The sequence below is a fragment of the Chelonoidis abingdonii genome, chromosome 25 (genome assembly GCF_003597395.2).
Source record: "Chelonoidis abingdonii isolate Lonesome George chromosome 25, CheloAbing_2.0, whole genome shotgun sequence".
NCBI lineage: Eukaryota > Metazoa > Chordata > Testudines > Testudinidae > Chelonoidis > Chelonoidis abingdonii.
In genome coordinates this window covers 7,599,640-7,615,037 of record NC_133793.1, presented here as the reverse complement: position 1 = coordinate 7,615,037, position 15,398 = coordinate 7,599,640, and the positions used below count along the sequence as shown (strand labels likewise).

At 43.8% G+C, this 15,398-nt stretch overlaps 1 protein-coding gene across 16 annotated transcripts in view; it reads right to left on the bottom strand.

Annotated features, from left to right (window-relative positions):
• Positions 1-5,067: 5,067 nt before the first annotated feature.
• The window catches only part of MACF1 (microtubule actin crosslinking factor 1), a 250,864-nt gene continuing 240,533 nt past the window's right edge, over positions 5,068-15,398 (bottom strand). For 13 of the 16 annotated variants that reach the window (XM_032789628.2, XM_032789629.2, XM_075060889.1 and 10 more), the window contains 4 exons: positions 11,705-11,916; positions 10,894-11,004; positions 7,508-7,631; positions 5,068-6,622 (listed from right to left, as the gene is read on the bottom strand). In XM_032789628.2, the coding sequence (XP_032645519.1) occupies positions 6,366-6,622; positions 7,508-7,631; positions 10,894-11,004; positions 11,705-11,916 (704 nt within the window). In that variant the 3' untranslated portion in view covers positions 5,068-6,365. The remainder of the gene's footprint in view (positions 6,623-7,507; positions 7,632-10,893; positions 11,005-11,704; positions 11,917-15,398) is intronic. The other 3 variants (XM_075060891.1, XM_075060900.1, XM_075060901.1) reach the window with 1 other exon arrangement.

Sequence of the window (15,398 nt, the reverse complement as noted above, 5' to 3'; positions counted from 1 at the left end):
TCTCCTGGCTCGGCTCTTAACTCTGACACTTCGCCCTCGTGCCTGGAACTTCATGTTAACAGTGGGGGCGGGGGGTAGAAACCCGTCCCAGGTGCAGATTCTCCTACTGGAGGTGGGACTGGGCTGACAAATGTGAATGTGTATTATAGCCTCTGTGGCAACACGCTATTCAAATGTGGATCTGGACAATCTGCTAGCATCTAATTAGCGTGAGCTAAACATTTTTCTACCACAATTTTCTTACAAAAAATGCAGATTTAGGGCATGCACTCATGCCAGCCACCCCTCCCCCTTCTTTTTTTTTTTTTTTTTAAATCAAACCTTTTGGTCTGACGGTTTCAAAACAGAACATTTACAGTTTTTATTCAAAAGTGCTTATTTAAAAATTTAAAATCTCAGCATCAAACTGAAACATTTCAGTTTAGGTTGAAATGAAATTTCCTGTCCTCCTGGAACAATTTAAACAACAAAATAATCGGTTTGCTGAAAGTTTTGCAAACATGGCCTTTTAGGGTGACGCAAAACAAAAGTTAGTTAGTTACTAGTACAAGCCTGCAAACTGAGGGGGAAAAGGTTATTTGCTCAGGTCTATATATAATGTAATTCCAAAGGAGAGAAGGTGTAAGTGGGACTACCAACGGTGTGCAATAGGATGCTTTTCAAGTCTACCACTTGGTTGCCATAGGAAGAGTTCCTGGGAACCACTGGATTTCTGTCCAGGTGTGTGTGTTTTGTCTACAATGCGCACACAGGACAATCTGAAATGATGTGGAGCAAGGTGTCACCTGTAGAATAGTGTTCAAAAAGTGAACACTGGCCATATCCAAGATCAGAATCAATCGTTGTCTTAGACAACATAAGCACATTTTGAAATGAAGTGCAGCCTCGTTTTACATGCTGTTTCTGTTGCAGTGACCTTTGCTTAAATAAAGAGATTTTTAAAACATGTCACTAACACCTGCCACATTTTAGTGACAAGTACTGCTAAATGCAACAACAGTCAATAGTCAAGGAACAACATTTAAAACATTAACAGTTTCAAATTACCCCATTTTTTAAAAAAATATTGCTTTGCTTGTAGTATCCCTGACTCTCAGTAATGCAGAACTGCTTATGCTATTGCACTGGTGGTAGGTATCTGAAGTGACAGACAGACGCAACAGGGAAAAAATGCAGGTATGAAAATAGTAAACTTGCAAAGCCACTTCCCATTGCAACTTGTGTAGCATCAAGGACATTGTCACTTATATAACAACATTTAGCAAACTTGGCTTCCAAGGGACAATGAGCACATTAACTGTGATGTGATGTAACAAAGACACTTCAAAATGGATTAGTTACATAGATTAGAGCAGGATTCTCAAACTGGGGGTCACGAGGTCATTACATAGGGAAGCAGGAGCTGTCAACCTCCACTCCAAACCTGCTTGACTCCAGCATTTATAATGGTGTTAAATATTGTGACAAAGTTCCTCCTCTACCTTGGTAGGTCCTGCGCTTATTGGTAGATTTGTTCACCTCAGTGATCTTCCCCTCTTGTGGAACCCACAGTCTGGGTCAGCTCCTCCTGTGTCTGATCAGGAGTTGGGAGGTTTGGGGGGAACCCGGGCCCGCCCTCTACTCCGGGTTCCAGCCCAGAGCCCTGGGATCTGCAAAACGCTGTCTGTAAGTGCTCCTGACAGCTGCATGAACAGCTAAAATCCTGGGCACTTCCCATGAGCCTCCTTAACAAACACCTTCTTTAATCCCACCACAGGACATTCTTCCTGGTGTTCTGATAGCCGTTGTCTCCTCAATCCTCCAGCAAGTTCCACTCTCACTCCTCTCTGCCTGCTGGAATGAGCTCCTTTTAAACAGTGCCCTGATTAGCCTGACTGATTGGCTCAGGTGTTCTATTAAAGTAAGCTAGCTCTATGCTTCTAGAAAGATCTTAATTGTGCTCCGAGGTGTCTTGATTAACTTGGAGCAACTGCCATTTGGTTACCATGGTCCTAGGGATTTGTTTAGCCTGGGGCTAACATACCTGTTTCTCAGTACTTTACTGTAGCCATCTGGCATTGCCCCATCACAATATATTAAAAAGGGTGTTTAATGTATTGGGGGGGTCGCATTCAGAGGCTTGTGACGTGAAAGGGGTCACCAGTAAAGTTTGAGACCCACTAGATTAGAGGATTAAGCAGGGCCAGCGCTACCATTTAGGCAGCCTAGGCAATTGCCTAGGGAGCCATAATTTTTGGTGGGTGGCATTTTGGCAGAGGGGGTGACAGGTGGCTCCGGTGGAGCTGCCACAACGGTGCCTGCGGAGGATCCGCTGGTCTGTGGGTCCGGTGGAGCTCCCGCAGTCGTGCCTGTGGACGTTCGGCTGCTTGCGCGGCTCCGGTGGACTGCCCGCAGTCACTACTGCAGCAGCTCCACCGAAGCCACAGGACCAGCGTGCAGGGTGGCGAAATTGCCGTCCGCCTAGGGCGTTCAAATCCCTAGTGCCAGTCCTGGGATTAAGAGGAACTAAACCAGAAGAATTCTGCTCGGCAGCTGCAGGCTCATGCCGTCTAATGTACATTTTTACACACTGACATCTGAACATGAGTAGCAGGTCCCCAAGGGTTGAATTTAGGGAATTACTGAGTTTTCTGACACCACTAGCCAAACGTATTAATATTTTAGAGCCCATATGTGTGCTAGGAGCCCCTCAGTTAACACTGAGCCACATCCCTGCCCCTGGAGTCTGTAATATAAATTATAGACCTGAGATATACTATAAGTGAGATTGTCACTTTCATTAAGAAGCACATAGGTTAGATATCACAGCTGATGTAGCAAACAACGTTGATGCAGGTACACTGCACATGCAGTGACGGGCTCTTGGGAATTCTCAGATATTCCCTTGACAGAATTCACTTTAATTTTTTCCTTCAACACATTTTCCCCCTTATATGATAAACCTTTCATACAGTCTTTCTGCGGCACAACATAGCACAGATTTACATTCAGGTAGACAGTCCGTATATTCTAGTACAGCTGGAGATGTGGCAAAGAGAGTTGCAGTAAACTGAATGGCTCAGAGAGTAGGATGCATAGTCATTAGAGACAGGCCCTTCCAGGAAAGTTCAGGAGTCAAGAGTGCCTTGTTCCTGTTTAGCTTAACCTGCTTTGAAAACAGGTTCAAATAAACAGGAACAAGTCACTTTTATTCCAGATTGAACACCCACAGCTGGAATTAGTCAAGAATAGCCATTGCACTTTAAATTTACACTCTACCTTAATCAAAAACCACTTTCATGCATACACAAGCCCTTGAAATGAGATTTGACTATAGGAAATAAATTAGCAGGAATCAGGGGCTTGGGGGCAGATGTTAAAGACAGCATTCGCCACTTGTGATGAGGAGAGAGAAGGAAAGAACCTGGTATTTGAGCACCACTGTAACAGGAGTATTAGAGAGAAGTTTGGAGAAATATTGCCCTTTTTCCTTCCCTGATAAATCCAGGGAAGGCCTTGGAGACTTTTGTACTAGAATCGGTTGGAGGGGAAACCATGGAAGACTTGTGGGAAATAGGAGCAGTAAGTTATACCATACTGAGCTCAAGAAACAAGCCAATGCCTTGGAAAGTAGGAATAACAGGCGTTGGGAGACTCCAGCAGGAAGATACGATGGGGTGACAGGGTTAAAAGAAATGAAAAGAGTTTTGAGTTGAGAGCACCTAAGCTCCTGCCACTAAGGGTAAATCTGGAATTGGGGTGGGGGTGTAGTTTGGGATGAAGATGGTTTGGTTATGACAGACAGATTTATCCCTGGCATTAGTTAATTCCCAGGCTTGTAGCAGCCACATGGTCAGCAGCAGTGCATCTTACAAGCACCTGCACCACAGGGTCTCACTCCCTGCAGTGCAGGTGTAGGAAGAGGGAATGTGACAGGAAGGGGCAGAAAAAAACCTTGGTTTTCAAGCCAACTCGATCTAGATTTTACTGTTTGCTCCCTTAGGGCTAGTACTGACTTTACACAGCTTGGGCTAGAGGCACTTTAAAATCCAGTACGTCCTACAGCAGGATCCAAAATGCATTATTTCCCCTGGTCACATGCAGCAGTATGGACAGCGGGACTCTTGGCAATGACAGGCACGTTAAGACAGCACATTGCTTTACTTCCCATAGTACGGCCACATGCAGCTTTTAAACTGGAGCAGGGTTTGTCTGGGCCAGCTGTATAACCTTCGATTGCTCCATGCTGTTCTTTTGCTTTGCCAGCCAATTTCCCAGAGTGTTCACTTGCTATGGCTCACTTTCTATTATTAACCTGAGTCTTCAACAACTGCATGTTCTTATGTATTGCACCACTGTGGAACGGACCACTTCTCTCTCCCCAGACAGTCCAGCATTACATCATAGAGTAGATTAGATTAGCATGCTTCCCTGGGATATACATGTAAAATCCCTTGGAGAGGGAAAAAAAGAAATGGAACTAACAAGGATCTCAAGATCACATTTTGCAAAGTAAATTAAATTACCCAAATCACCAAACATCTCCTTACCTGGCAAGCAAGCAGCTCATTCCTCTTAAATGTGGACCCTGCACCAGTTATCCAGACCCTCAGAAGCTCCAGGCTAAATTAGTGCAATGCACTTCACCTGGAGTTCACTCAGAAGCTCTTGGCAGTGCAGAGCACAGCTGCTTGCTTTGAGTGGTGGAGGGTGGTGTGAATTCAGACATAACCTATCGAAGTCTCTGCACTGACTTCTATTCACTTGATACCGCTCAGTGGGTTGAGTGGTGGTTAGAGTCCTGATGTCTTATGCAATAGTTATTGGAGAACCCACCACAGCACGTGGTTTGATTGTGAAATGCCTAGATGGCAAAAGAATAGAAAGCACAGGAATTAAAGAGCGGTGAACCATAAATTCTAAGCCAATCTCTGACGTTCTCACAAAGGCAATTTTTGCTGCCTTATAAATGCATTCAAAATACATTTTTATACAGCCACGCTGCTTTTGCTTTGTAAGAAAACGTTTCACCTTTAATACGGATGTTTATAAAGCTAGCCCAGTGGAATAAAACCAGAAGCGAGGTGGTTATTACTGCAAGCAATTTTAATACAAAAAAACTGTTTTAAACAGTTCATTGGTTGAGCTTCAGTTTCTGCCTCAATTAAACCAATTGAGAGAATCACACAGCAATATGGTCAGAGCTGAAGAGGAACAATATTTAACAAATACAGGAAGTCCAGATAGCCCCTCCCTAGACCCACTCTCATGGTCACTTGGTCAGTTGATTTTATCACAAAGAAAAGTCGCATACAAAAGCGAGATAGGACTTGCTAGCAAGTGCGCTGGTGAGACTCATTTAAAGGACAAGCAATTGTGCATGTAAGTCCCAGGTTTCTTCCAGGAGTAGAGGTGACGTAAATCTCAGCCTGGTTTGAAGCAGAATGACCAGTCAAATAATAAATAGGAAAAGAGGTGCAGATAAACAGCAATTCTGTAACGAACAATGTGCGTCAGTCTGTTATGCAAACTGACTAGGTGGCCATCCTGAAGTGTCTTCTGACTTGTAGGACAGGAAGTGACAGAAGCACCTTTTTGTCCTATCCTCTAAAAGATGCATTTGTAGTGTTGCCAACCCAGTGCTCTCTTCTGGATGACTTTAAAGTTCTACCCCCAAAACCCATCACTATTATTTGCTCGTTAAAAGCGTTAAGTGCTGGGACAGTATTTTAAAGACAGCATTTGTAATGAACCCCTTTACTGTAACATGTGCAAATTTTATTAATTCAAACAAACTCCAATTTCTTCAGGTAAAATCACAGAACCTTTAAAAAAATGGAAGCAGACGCCCAAAATCCCCTCACCTCATGTTTCTCTCTTTGAGGTATCCATGATTTACAAAAAAGAGTTCCTTAAACACTGTAGGATTCAGGGTTTTTTTTGTTTTTTTAAATATAATTTATCTCGCTGAGACAGCAAGTCAAGTTTATAAAGATGCATTTAGGAACAATCCTAAAAGATAAAGCAGGTTCACACCCTGCACCGCGCAGATATTCTATTTATAATTTTTTTCTTAATTTTTTTTTTTTCCACTTTCACATCTTGACTTTTTTTCTTGCTTTCTCTCTCTCACATTTCAGTTTTCTGGGCCCCGTTGTGAATAGGGGTGACCAGGAGGCAAATTTTATCTACATAAATATTCACATGAAAGTAGTAACTTACAAAAAAGAAAAAAACCCAAATAAGGCAGCTTCATAACACAATTGTTCTTTTACACTTTTAACAATATAATTTTTCCCGTTTAGAATAAATATACATCCAATGTATGTAGCAGGGTTAAAAATTGGACACAGGTTTGTTTTGTTTTAGGGGGTGTTGGGACAGTATTATCTCTTGGGACCTGGAGTTTTGGGGGTGGCCGTGGTAGTTTTCTTGGACATGGTTGGGATTTTGGAAGGTTTCGCCAACCCCCGTCGTGAACTGCCTTGACCCCCTGCCGTGCTGCTTTCTGAAGTGTCCGAACAGGCTGACTGAGTTTCCAGAAGGTCAAAATCGGAGGCGTCGCTTCCCCGCCGGCTGCTGGCCCGACTCCCAGCCCGGCTCCCGGCGCGACTCGTGGGACGACTGGCTGTTTTTTTAGGATCTGAAATTAAATCCAGGTATCTGTGACCACGCTGAAACATCTCCCCATTCTAACCCTTAGCAAATGGACCCCACCCTGCTTCAGTACCGCCACCAGTTTGCAGACCCAACAATAACAGCAATGTTATTAGAAGACTATGCAATAAATACAGGATCACTGGTCGCTCTATGATGATAGTGAGCAACTTTGCCTAAACTTTAAGTCTCACTGGAGAATTTCACAGCTTGTTTCTGGTTGTTCTCACTCCAGGCTCTGGGAGACAGAGGGTCTGTGGTATGAACACAGTTTTATTCTGAACACAGTTTAAAGGAAACCCCTCTTAAAATGCATCCCAAACTACTCAGGGGCAAGCAGGGGCGGCTCTAGACACTTCGCCACCCTAAGCACGGAGGCATGCCGTGGGGGGCGCTCTGCTGGTCGCTGGTCCTGCGGCTTCGGTGGACCTCCCTCAAGCGTGCCTGCGGAGGATCTGCTGGTACCGTGGCTCCACCGAAGCCACGGGACCAGTGGACCCTCCGCGTGCGGGAGGTCCACTGAAGCCGTGGGACCAGCGGACCCTCCGCAGGCACGCTGCTGAAGGCTGCCTGCCTGCCGCCCTCCCGGCAACCGGCAGAGCGCCACCCGCAGCATGCCGCCCCAATCACGCGCTTGGCGTGCTGGGGCCTGGAGCCACCCCTGGGGGGGGGGGGGGGGGGCGCAAGGCAATCCCTGAACCATCTCTACTACAAGTGGATAAACAGACCAGCCTGTAGAACGATGCCCTTTACAGATGGGCAGTAGCTTCTCCTTTCTCTTGATTGGAATCCATAGACAGGGACAGCTATGAGAGGAGGTAGCACTTATTTTAGCATCCATTACAGGTAAAACGGTCAGCTTAGGACTTACCAGCACGATTGGTTTTGGCACCTGTAGAGACGGGAGAGGAACTATTACTGGTATCACCCGCAAGAGAAGTTCGACTAGAGTGAAAAGTCGGTCGCTTCAGCTTGCTGCCTGCAGACGGCGTCACCTTTGGATAAAGAATGCACCGAGAGCCTTTTAGAGGTTATAGTATAATTCACTTTGTACTGGGTTAACATCAGAGGTAGATCCCGGCAACAGGATTCAAATATATAAATACCACCATCATCGTAAAGGTCAAGAGAACACACACACTGATTGGTTTAGTAATAAAACAAAGCCTAGTCCCTGAAAACACTCACACCAGTGGTGGCTTTGGGCCTTCAGGATAGCACTCCATGCTAGTGCTTTTCCCTTCAAACTCATTGTTAATTATGTTGTTTCGTTTGGTATGTTTTTATATCTGTATCTATCCATCTCTGACGAAGCTATAGATCTATTTCAAAACACCTGCCAGCTGTAGTCCACCTTAAGGACCAAGTACTGTTTTGGCTCTAAAAGCCACACAAAAAAGTCACATGAAATCCTGGGAAATGTTTAGTATTTAAGAAGTCCAGAACAATTTTAGAGGTTAATTATTTTTTGGTGAAAATCTGTTGGGGGGTTTTTTTGGTGAAAAAGTGTGCCAAATTTTAGTCCCAAGTGACTTAATAGGGCCAATGGATTTCAGCCTAATGTATAGAAATTGGGACAGACAACCAATAAAGAGAATTTTAAATATTAAAAAAAAAAAAAAAATCCAAAACATTCATTCAAGCACTAGTGGTGAATGAACAAATGAAATGCAGCCAGAAGGTCTCTACCATAACTGAAAGCTTCTCAGTAAAGCTTTAGATGCTCCTCACACTCTGGTTTCTGTTACACAGTGTGTTCCGTGACCATTATGATGTTGCAGATAAACACTAGAGGAAGCAACACAATACAAAGCTTTCTCCCACTGTTACTTCTCTTGCCACAGAAAGGGAACCGAAGAAAGTGTGACTCAGTCAGAATAACATCTCTAATGAAGAGAGGACTCCTGAGTCCAACTGGAAAGAGCAGCTCCAAGTTTCTAAAATAAGCCTAGTGCTGTTTTTAAGACAACATAAAAATAATTGCAGGAAAACAGCCACCCAAGGTTACAGCCAATCCTGCAGGTACTGGGATTCTGGCATTTTAAGTAAGAACGGCCAGACTGGGTCAGACCAATTGTCCATCCAGCCCAGTATCCTGCCTTCCGACAGTGGCCAATGCCAGGTGCTTCAGAGGGAATGAACAGAACAGGTAATCACCAAGTGATCTGTCCCCTGTCACCCATTCCCAGCTTCTGGCAAACAGAGGCTAGGGACATCATCCCTGCCCATCCTGGCTAATAGCCATTGATGGACCTACCCTCCATGAACTTGTTTAGTTCCTTTTGGAACCCTGTTAGAGTCTTGGCCTTCACAACATCCTCCAGCAATGAGTTCCACAGGTTGACTGCGTTGTGTGAAGAAATACTTCCTTTTGTCAGTTTTAAACTTGCTGCCTATTCATTTCATTTGGTGACCCCTAGTACTTGTTATGAGGAGTAAACAACACTTCCTTATTTACTTTCTCACCAGTCATAATTTTACAGACCTCTATCATATCCTCCCTTGGTGGTCTCTCTTCCAAGCTGAAAAGTCTCAGTCTTATTAATCTCTCCTCATATGGAAGCTGTTCCATCCCCTAATACTTTTTGCTGCCCTTTTCTGAACCTTTTCAAATTCCAATATATCTTTTCTGAGATGGGGCGAGCACATCTGCACATAGTACTCTAGATGTGGGCGTACCATGGATTAACAAAGAGGCAACATGATATTTTCTGTCTTACTATCTATCCCTTTCCTAAAAATTCCCAATATTCTGTTTGCTTTTTTGACTGGTGTTGCACACTGAATGGATGTTTTTCAGAGAACTATCCACAATAACGCCAAGATCTCTTTCTTGAGTGGTAACAGCTAATGTAGACCCCATCATTGTATGGACAATTGTACGTATAGTTGGGACTGTGCTCTCCAATGTGCATCACTTTGCATTGATCAACACTGAATTTTATCTGCCATGTTGTTGCCCAGTCAGCCAGTTTTGTGAGTTTAACAGCACAAGTGGCAGACTGACTCAACAACAGCTGGACATCCTTTTGCAAGTTTCAGTTTGTGTCACCGTAAAAAGAAATGCCTTTTAATAGTTGGAGAGTCACTGTGGAGTAAATCTTCTGACAAACAGCTGGAGAGAGATTTCCTCAAACGCCCTCTGATACGAATTGGAGAGATTTTAATTTCTTTCTGTCTCGTGAAGCTACAGCAAAAGGAGAGGAAGCAAAGGGAAAGTCAAGAAAGAGGATGGATGCCTCGTTGGATACATGGCATTTAAGTTCCATCAACATGTTTTAAAGCGCTGGACAAGCCTCTGAATAGGACCAAAAACAAACCGTGGAATGAGGTTTTAAGAAATTTGAAAGTAGCTCCCTCTACGTGCATTTCTCTCCAGCACTTTTTTGTTTCGAGAGCGACTCTTTTACATTGTCAGTAAATACTGGAACTTTTGATCTGGCCCCTGATTGGACTTTAACAAAATTGCAGTATCTTCCCAACAGCTTCCCAAAGCCTTTCTTATGGCAACACGAGGATCATTTTATACATTTCAGGAATTATACCTGACCTTTTGATAACAAAACTTCAGAAGCTATTTTCAAGAGAAGATCGAGTATGGGAGACATGACAAATTGCCAGTAAGTTAAATCACCAAAATCTACATTAAAATTCTGAAGCACCACCAATTCCCAGAGGTCAGAAAATTCTAAGTTCAGGCTGGAACTTCAGCCTCCAGCCTGAATTCACCACGCTGCATTTGAGTATTGCAGAGGTCTCGTATCAGTGTGTGATGTTATCGGACATATCATATATGCCAAAATACGCTGATGGGTATATGTATTTCAGAAAACTATGGCAAGAGTGGTTACTGTGCATGCGCTGTAGCTGATTTTCAAGTGCTAACTCGGCGATTTTATTCCTATTTTTAATACTAAGAGGCCCTAGTTTTCATTATGGTCTTTTTTTGAATGCTAAAAAAAAAAAGTGGCCGAAGCCAGGAAAAGTTACATTGGGTTTTGCAATCTGATAAGTTACCGTTTTAAAATTGCTCAAAGGGGGGTAAAAATGGATTGCAGGCATCGTGCACATTGAGTTTCATTCTTGTGTGAATTTCTTTTGAATCCGAGTTAGGACCCCCTGAAAAACGCCAACAGTCTTAGCGTTAGCTGTGCTAACAAGCGCTGCTATCATAAAAGAAAAGCATTCAGCAGACAAAGGAAGCAGCCGCGTTCCTTCCTTTTAACAGGTCCTTTGACTAGCAGTGCCATACTCTACCTCAGAGCTGGACAGGTGGGAGTCGGAATTATCGAAGCCCCTGTGAGGGGTGCCAGCTTTACTGTTTACCAACCAGGGTTTGTCATAACAGCGAGAGAAGTGATGTGGAGTCTGTGAAATGGAAAATCCAAAGGAATGGGAGGGAGAAAGGAGGGGGAGGGGGGAGGGAAGAGGTGAAAAGTGAGTGAAAATGGAACAGAAAAGTATCCGAAATGGGAAAAACAAACAGAAAAATACATAAATTCTAAAAGAAACAGACGATAAAATAAAATGCACATTTGGCACAATGCGGTGAGAAGGAGACACAAAAAGGCAGACACTTTCTCCTTCATGCTAGCCGGCTGCTTGCGTGAAAGGTGATGTCCGAGACAAGTCTGCTCCTATTGCACAGAGAGATGGGAGGGGAAATCCTGCCTTGTGGAAGACAGGAGACTCAGAAACAGTCCCATGTGAGAACATAAAAATAAAAACAACTTCCATAGGCAACTCAGCCTTTCCTGAGACATGTTTATGTTCTCTCTACGAATGATCACCTACCTGCAGGTGCAGCCTATGCAAAGTGAGAAGAAACTTGTAGCGTGAATGATTTAAAAACATCGACTGCTGTACAATTAATGGGTTTATCCCTGCTTCAAGTATCAGTTTAAACCAGGCTCTGCCATTCAGGTGTCTGCCAATGAAGCCTACATTAGCCTATTTTCTGAGTCCCTCCGCAAAAACCTCTCCAACCTAATGCTTCAGCTCCTGGTGTCCTTGGAATGGGGTCTGGGTAGGTGTGAGCAGCAGGAGAGCAAAGGACTATCAGCCGTACCTTGGTTCCACTAGCAGGCGCTGCTGGAGAGGATGGCATAGAGGTGCAGCTGTGATTACTCTGGCTTGCACTAGAGCTGGACCGTGTTGGGGAGGCAGCCCGAGAGGAGGGTTTTGACCTTCGACCCCGTGACCGGAAAGGCGTCATTCCCTGCGAGGCTCCCTCTGGTAAAATAAACTTCTCTCTAAGTTCGAGGTTGGTTCTTCCTCGTGCTGAAAGAGGAAACAAAGCAACTCCTGAAAAAAAACCACACTCCTGCAGAGTTTCACCCAACTCCTGCTTAGCCCCAGGAAGACATCCCTCAGACATCCTTGCAACGTCTTGGAAACGCCATCTCTGACCTACAAAGGATGTCTTGCTCTCATCCCGGTCACAGCAGAGCGAGACCAGCGCAGCATTCTCGCTCTGTTGCGACGATGTCGCTTTGCTGATTGGTTTTTGAAGACTTGTAATAGGCAAAAGAACCCTAGAGGTCCAGGAGTTCAAAGAGAATTATGCAACTTTTATGCATGTCCTGGGCCTATTATATAAGTCTAGTTAAAATTAGCACAAGCAGCTGATGACATTCTTAGGACAGTTTAAAAATACTGAACAGAACTGCTCAGAAAGGTTGTACTCCTGCTCTCACACCTAGCACACAGCTATGTGGAGCATGATCCATTTCCCAAGCTACAACAGCTCATATCAGAGGGCAGATGTAAAATTTGGATCGGAAAGTCCCAGGAACTGGAGGGTTTCTCTGCAACTAGCAATGGGGTAACAATGCAGTTGGAAGTTCTATGTCCTGAGACAGTAAGATCAGCATAGGCCAGTATCTCAGAAACTCACCAAGTATATACAGAGAGCAAATTCATGAAGTAGGTAGGAGCAAGGCCATGCACAAAGCCTTACAGGACAAAGGAACAATATTAGGTTCAATGTGTTAGACTTGAAAGACAAAGAAGCAATTGCAGGGCTGTTCTCTGAAACCCCCGCAGCAAAGCATTAACAGTGGAGACGAAGAAGCAGAGTTGCACTAGTAAATTCAAGAGCTTACAGAAAACAAGCAGCACCGCTTCCGAATCATGCTGATTTCCGCAACAAGTCCCAAGTGACAGAAGCAAAGAATATTTAGCATGAGCTTCAAAAGATAATCAAAAGCAATTAACGTCTCAAAGACCGCGCTGAGATCAAGGGACGTATTGACTACTACCAGACCTAACCTGTTTCACATAGGGAAGAGACTGTAGTGAGTAAGGACTGTTAGACATTTCCTTTCTTCGTTCTCCCAGAGGGCTGGGGTGGGGAAAGACCGTTTCCAGTCCCAGACCCCTCACACAGACACACACTTCACTCTCCCTGTCAAAGAAGTCCTTGTGTTGCACTTGCTTTCCTTCAATGGGCTGGAAGCGGTTTGCCTCTGGAGTCCCAACATGCATCAGTCACTGCTTCCCTTGGGAGAGGATTTCACATTCGAACAAGCCTTGTTCACATTCGAACAAGCCTTGTTCTTGGGAACTTGTTCTTAATATACACTCTCTATTTGCCTTTGTATTTCTCCACTCAATTATGCCCTAAACAACCCTCCTCTCTCCTTGATGCTTACATCTTCTAAGCAACATACCTGCTTATTATGGCTCTTACTTAATCAAGATCAAGCTATCTTATTTTGTTAATTCCTTTCCTCACAAGTCAATTCTTCCAGCCCTCTAATCATTTTTACTGTTCTTCTATGAACTCCTTCCAGTGGGTTGACACCTATCTAATTACCAACACGCCCAGAACCACGTGGTGTTTTACAGGTAGGCTCCTCTGCGGTGCATAGTGGAACTAACGCATCCCTCTTACAAAATACAATGTACTGCGGCCAAAAATATCATTGGCTTTTTTTTTTTTGCTGCTATAGATGTATACTTACAAAGGCCAGAAGGAACCCGTGTGATTGTCTAGTCCGGCCTCCTGTATTCCCTGAATTGATTCCTGCTTGAACTAGCGCAGATCTTTTAGAGAAACATTCAGTCTTGATTTAAATGTTGCCAGTGACAGAGAATCCACCACAACCGTTGTTCCAATGGTTAATTACCCTCATTGTAAAACAAATACATGCTTGAATCCGAATCTGAAACTGCATCTCACACTCAGCGGGCTGTGGCTCATTCCCCTTTCTGAGAATCCCAAAAGCCAAATGCTGGTCACTGCCTCTCTCACTCCCCATACTGAGCTCTCCGGAAGAGGAAAAATGGAGAAAACAGTTCAAGCCCCACTTCAAGCAGCAGCACTATCTTTTAAACAGTGTTTTAGCGACATGTATCTCAACTGTTGCTCTGCATGATGTGGTTTCCGGTGGTAATGTGCAGACATTCATTGCCATCAAAGGTCCTTTAGGACATCTGAAAGCCACAAGCGAGAATCACAGCAGAGATTCCTTTAGTACGCATGGGGAGTTCTCCCGCTTACGCAAAGAACACCAAAAAAAATAATGTAACGTGCCAAGGCAAAAAACACAGACAGCAAAAAGGCCCAAGTTGACCTTACACTGACCTGGCCGTTCAGCCATAAAATACATGGGAGTCAGATTTTTGTCCTGAGAGAACATCCTTTATCCTTGGATTTAACACGTTTTCATTAACAAATCCATCACGTAAGATGGTCGGCACTGGACTGGGAGACTCAGAAAACCTTGGGTCTATTCCCAGCTCTGCCACTGACTTGCTGTGTGACCTTGGGCAAGTCACTTTCCCCCTGGGCTTCTATTTCCACCCCTCCCGTTTGTTTTGTCTATTTAGGTTCGGGACAAGGACTGTATCTTTGTGCACTTGCATAGCACCTAGAATGTAGGAGTTTCTAGGCACTACTGTAATACAGATTATTTTTTAACAGGAAGATGCCCTGAAATGGTCTGTAAAAACCACTCACTGCAATTCACTTCAAGACAGGTAGCATCTGGCCATAGTACATTGTACACCACAATCACAATACATTCGGTACAAGGTTAGCTCCCAGGCTGATTTTCCACACAGGTATCTGAAAACTAAACCCAAGACAACCAAGTGTTTTCAAAACTCACTGTGGAGTGGGCTTTTGAAAGACCAGCCTCATGTACCATCCCCATAGTCCATTTTTACATCTAGAAACATCTACAAAGGAATAATAGGAGCTGATATACAGTATGGGGTGTCCAGGGCTTGGCATGGGAACGTCCATTATTTTACAAATAGAAATAAATATGTAAACTGAAGAATTGGTTTCATCTTATTCATTTCAAATGAGAGTTCCACATCAAGCCCAAATGGACTCTTTCTTTATCAAGACCTTTTAGAGAGGGACTGGCTGTGATTAACTCTGATCTTTTTCTACCATGAAAAAATACTGATCCAGGAGAAACTCTCACAGATGCAATATTTCAAAATGCAGAGAAAAATCACTGACTCCAATTTTTCCATGAAGTACATGGTTCAGTTTTCAGGTCATAAAAAAATTTAAGCTTCCCTTGTTTATTTCCAAATGTTTCTAATAAAAAAAAAAAATCAACTCTTTTCGGATAAACTGAAATAAGATCCCTGGAAGCTGAACTGAGTAAGAAAGGAAGGATGGCTCAGTGAGTAGGGCACTAACTTTGGATTTAGGAGAGCTGGGTTCAATTTTCAGTTTGGCCACAAATGCTCTGTGACACCTTGGTCAACTCACTTAAACGATCTGCCTCAGTTTCCCATCT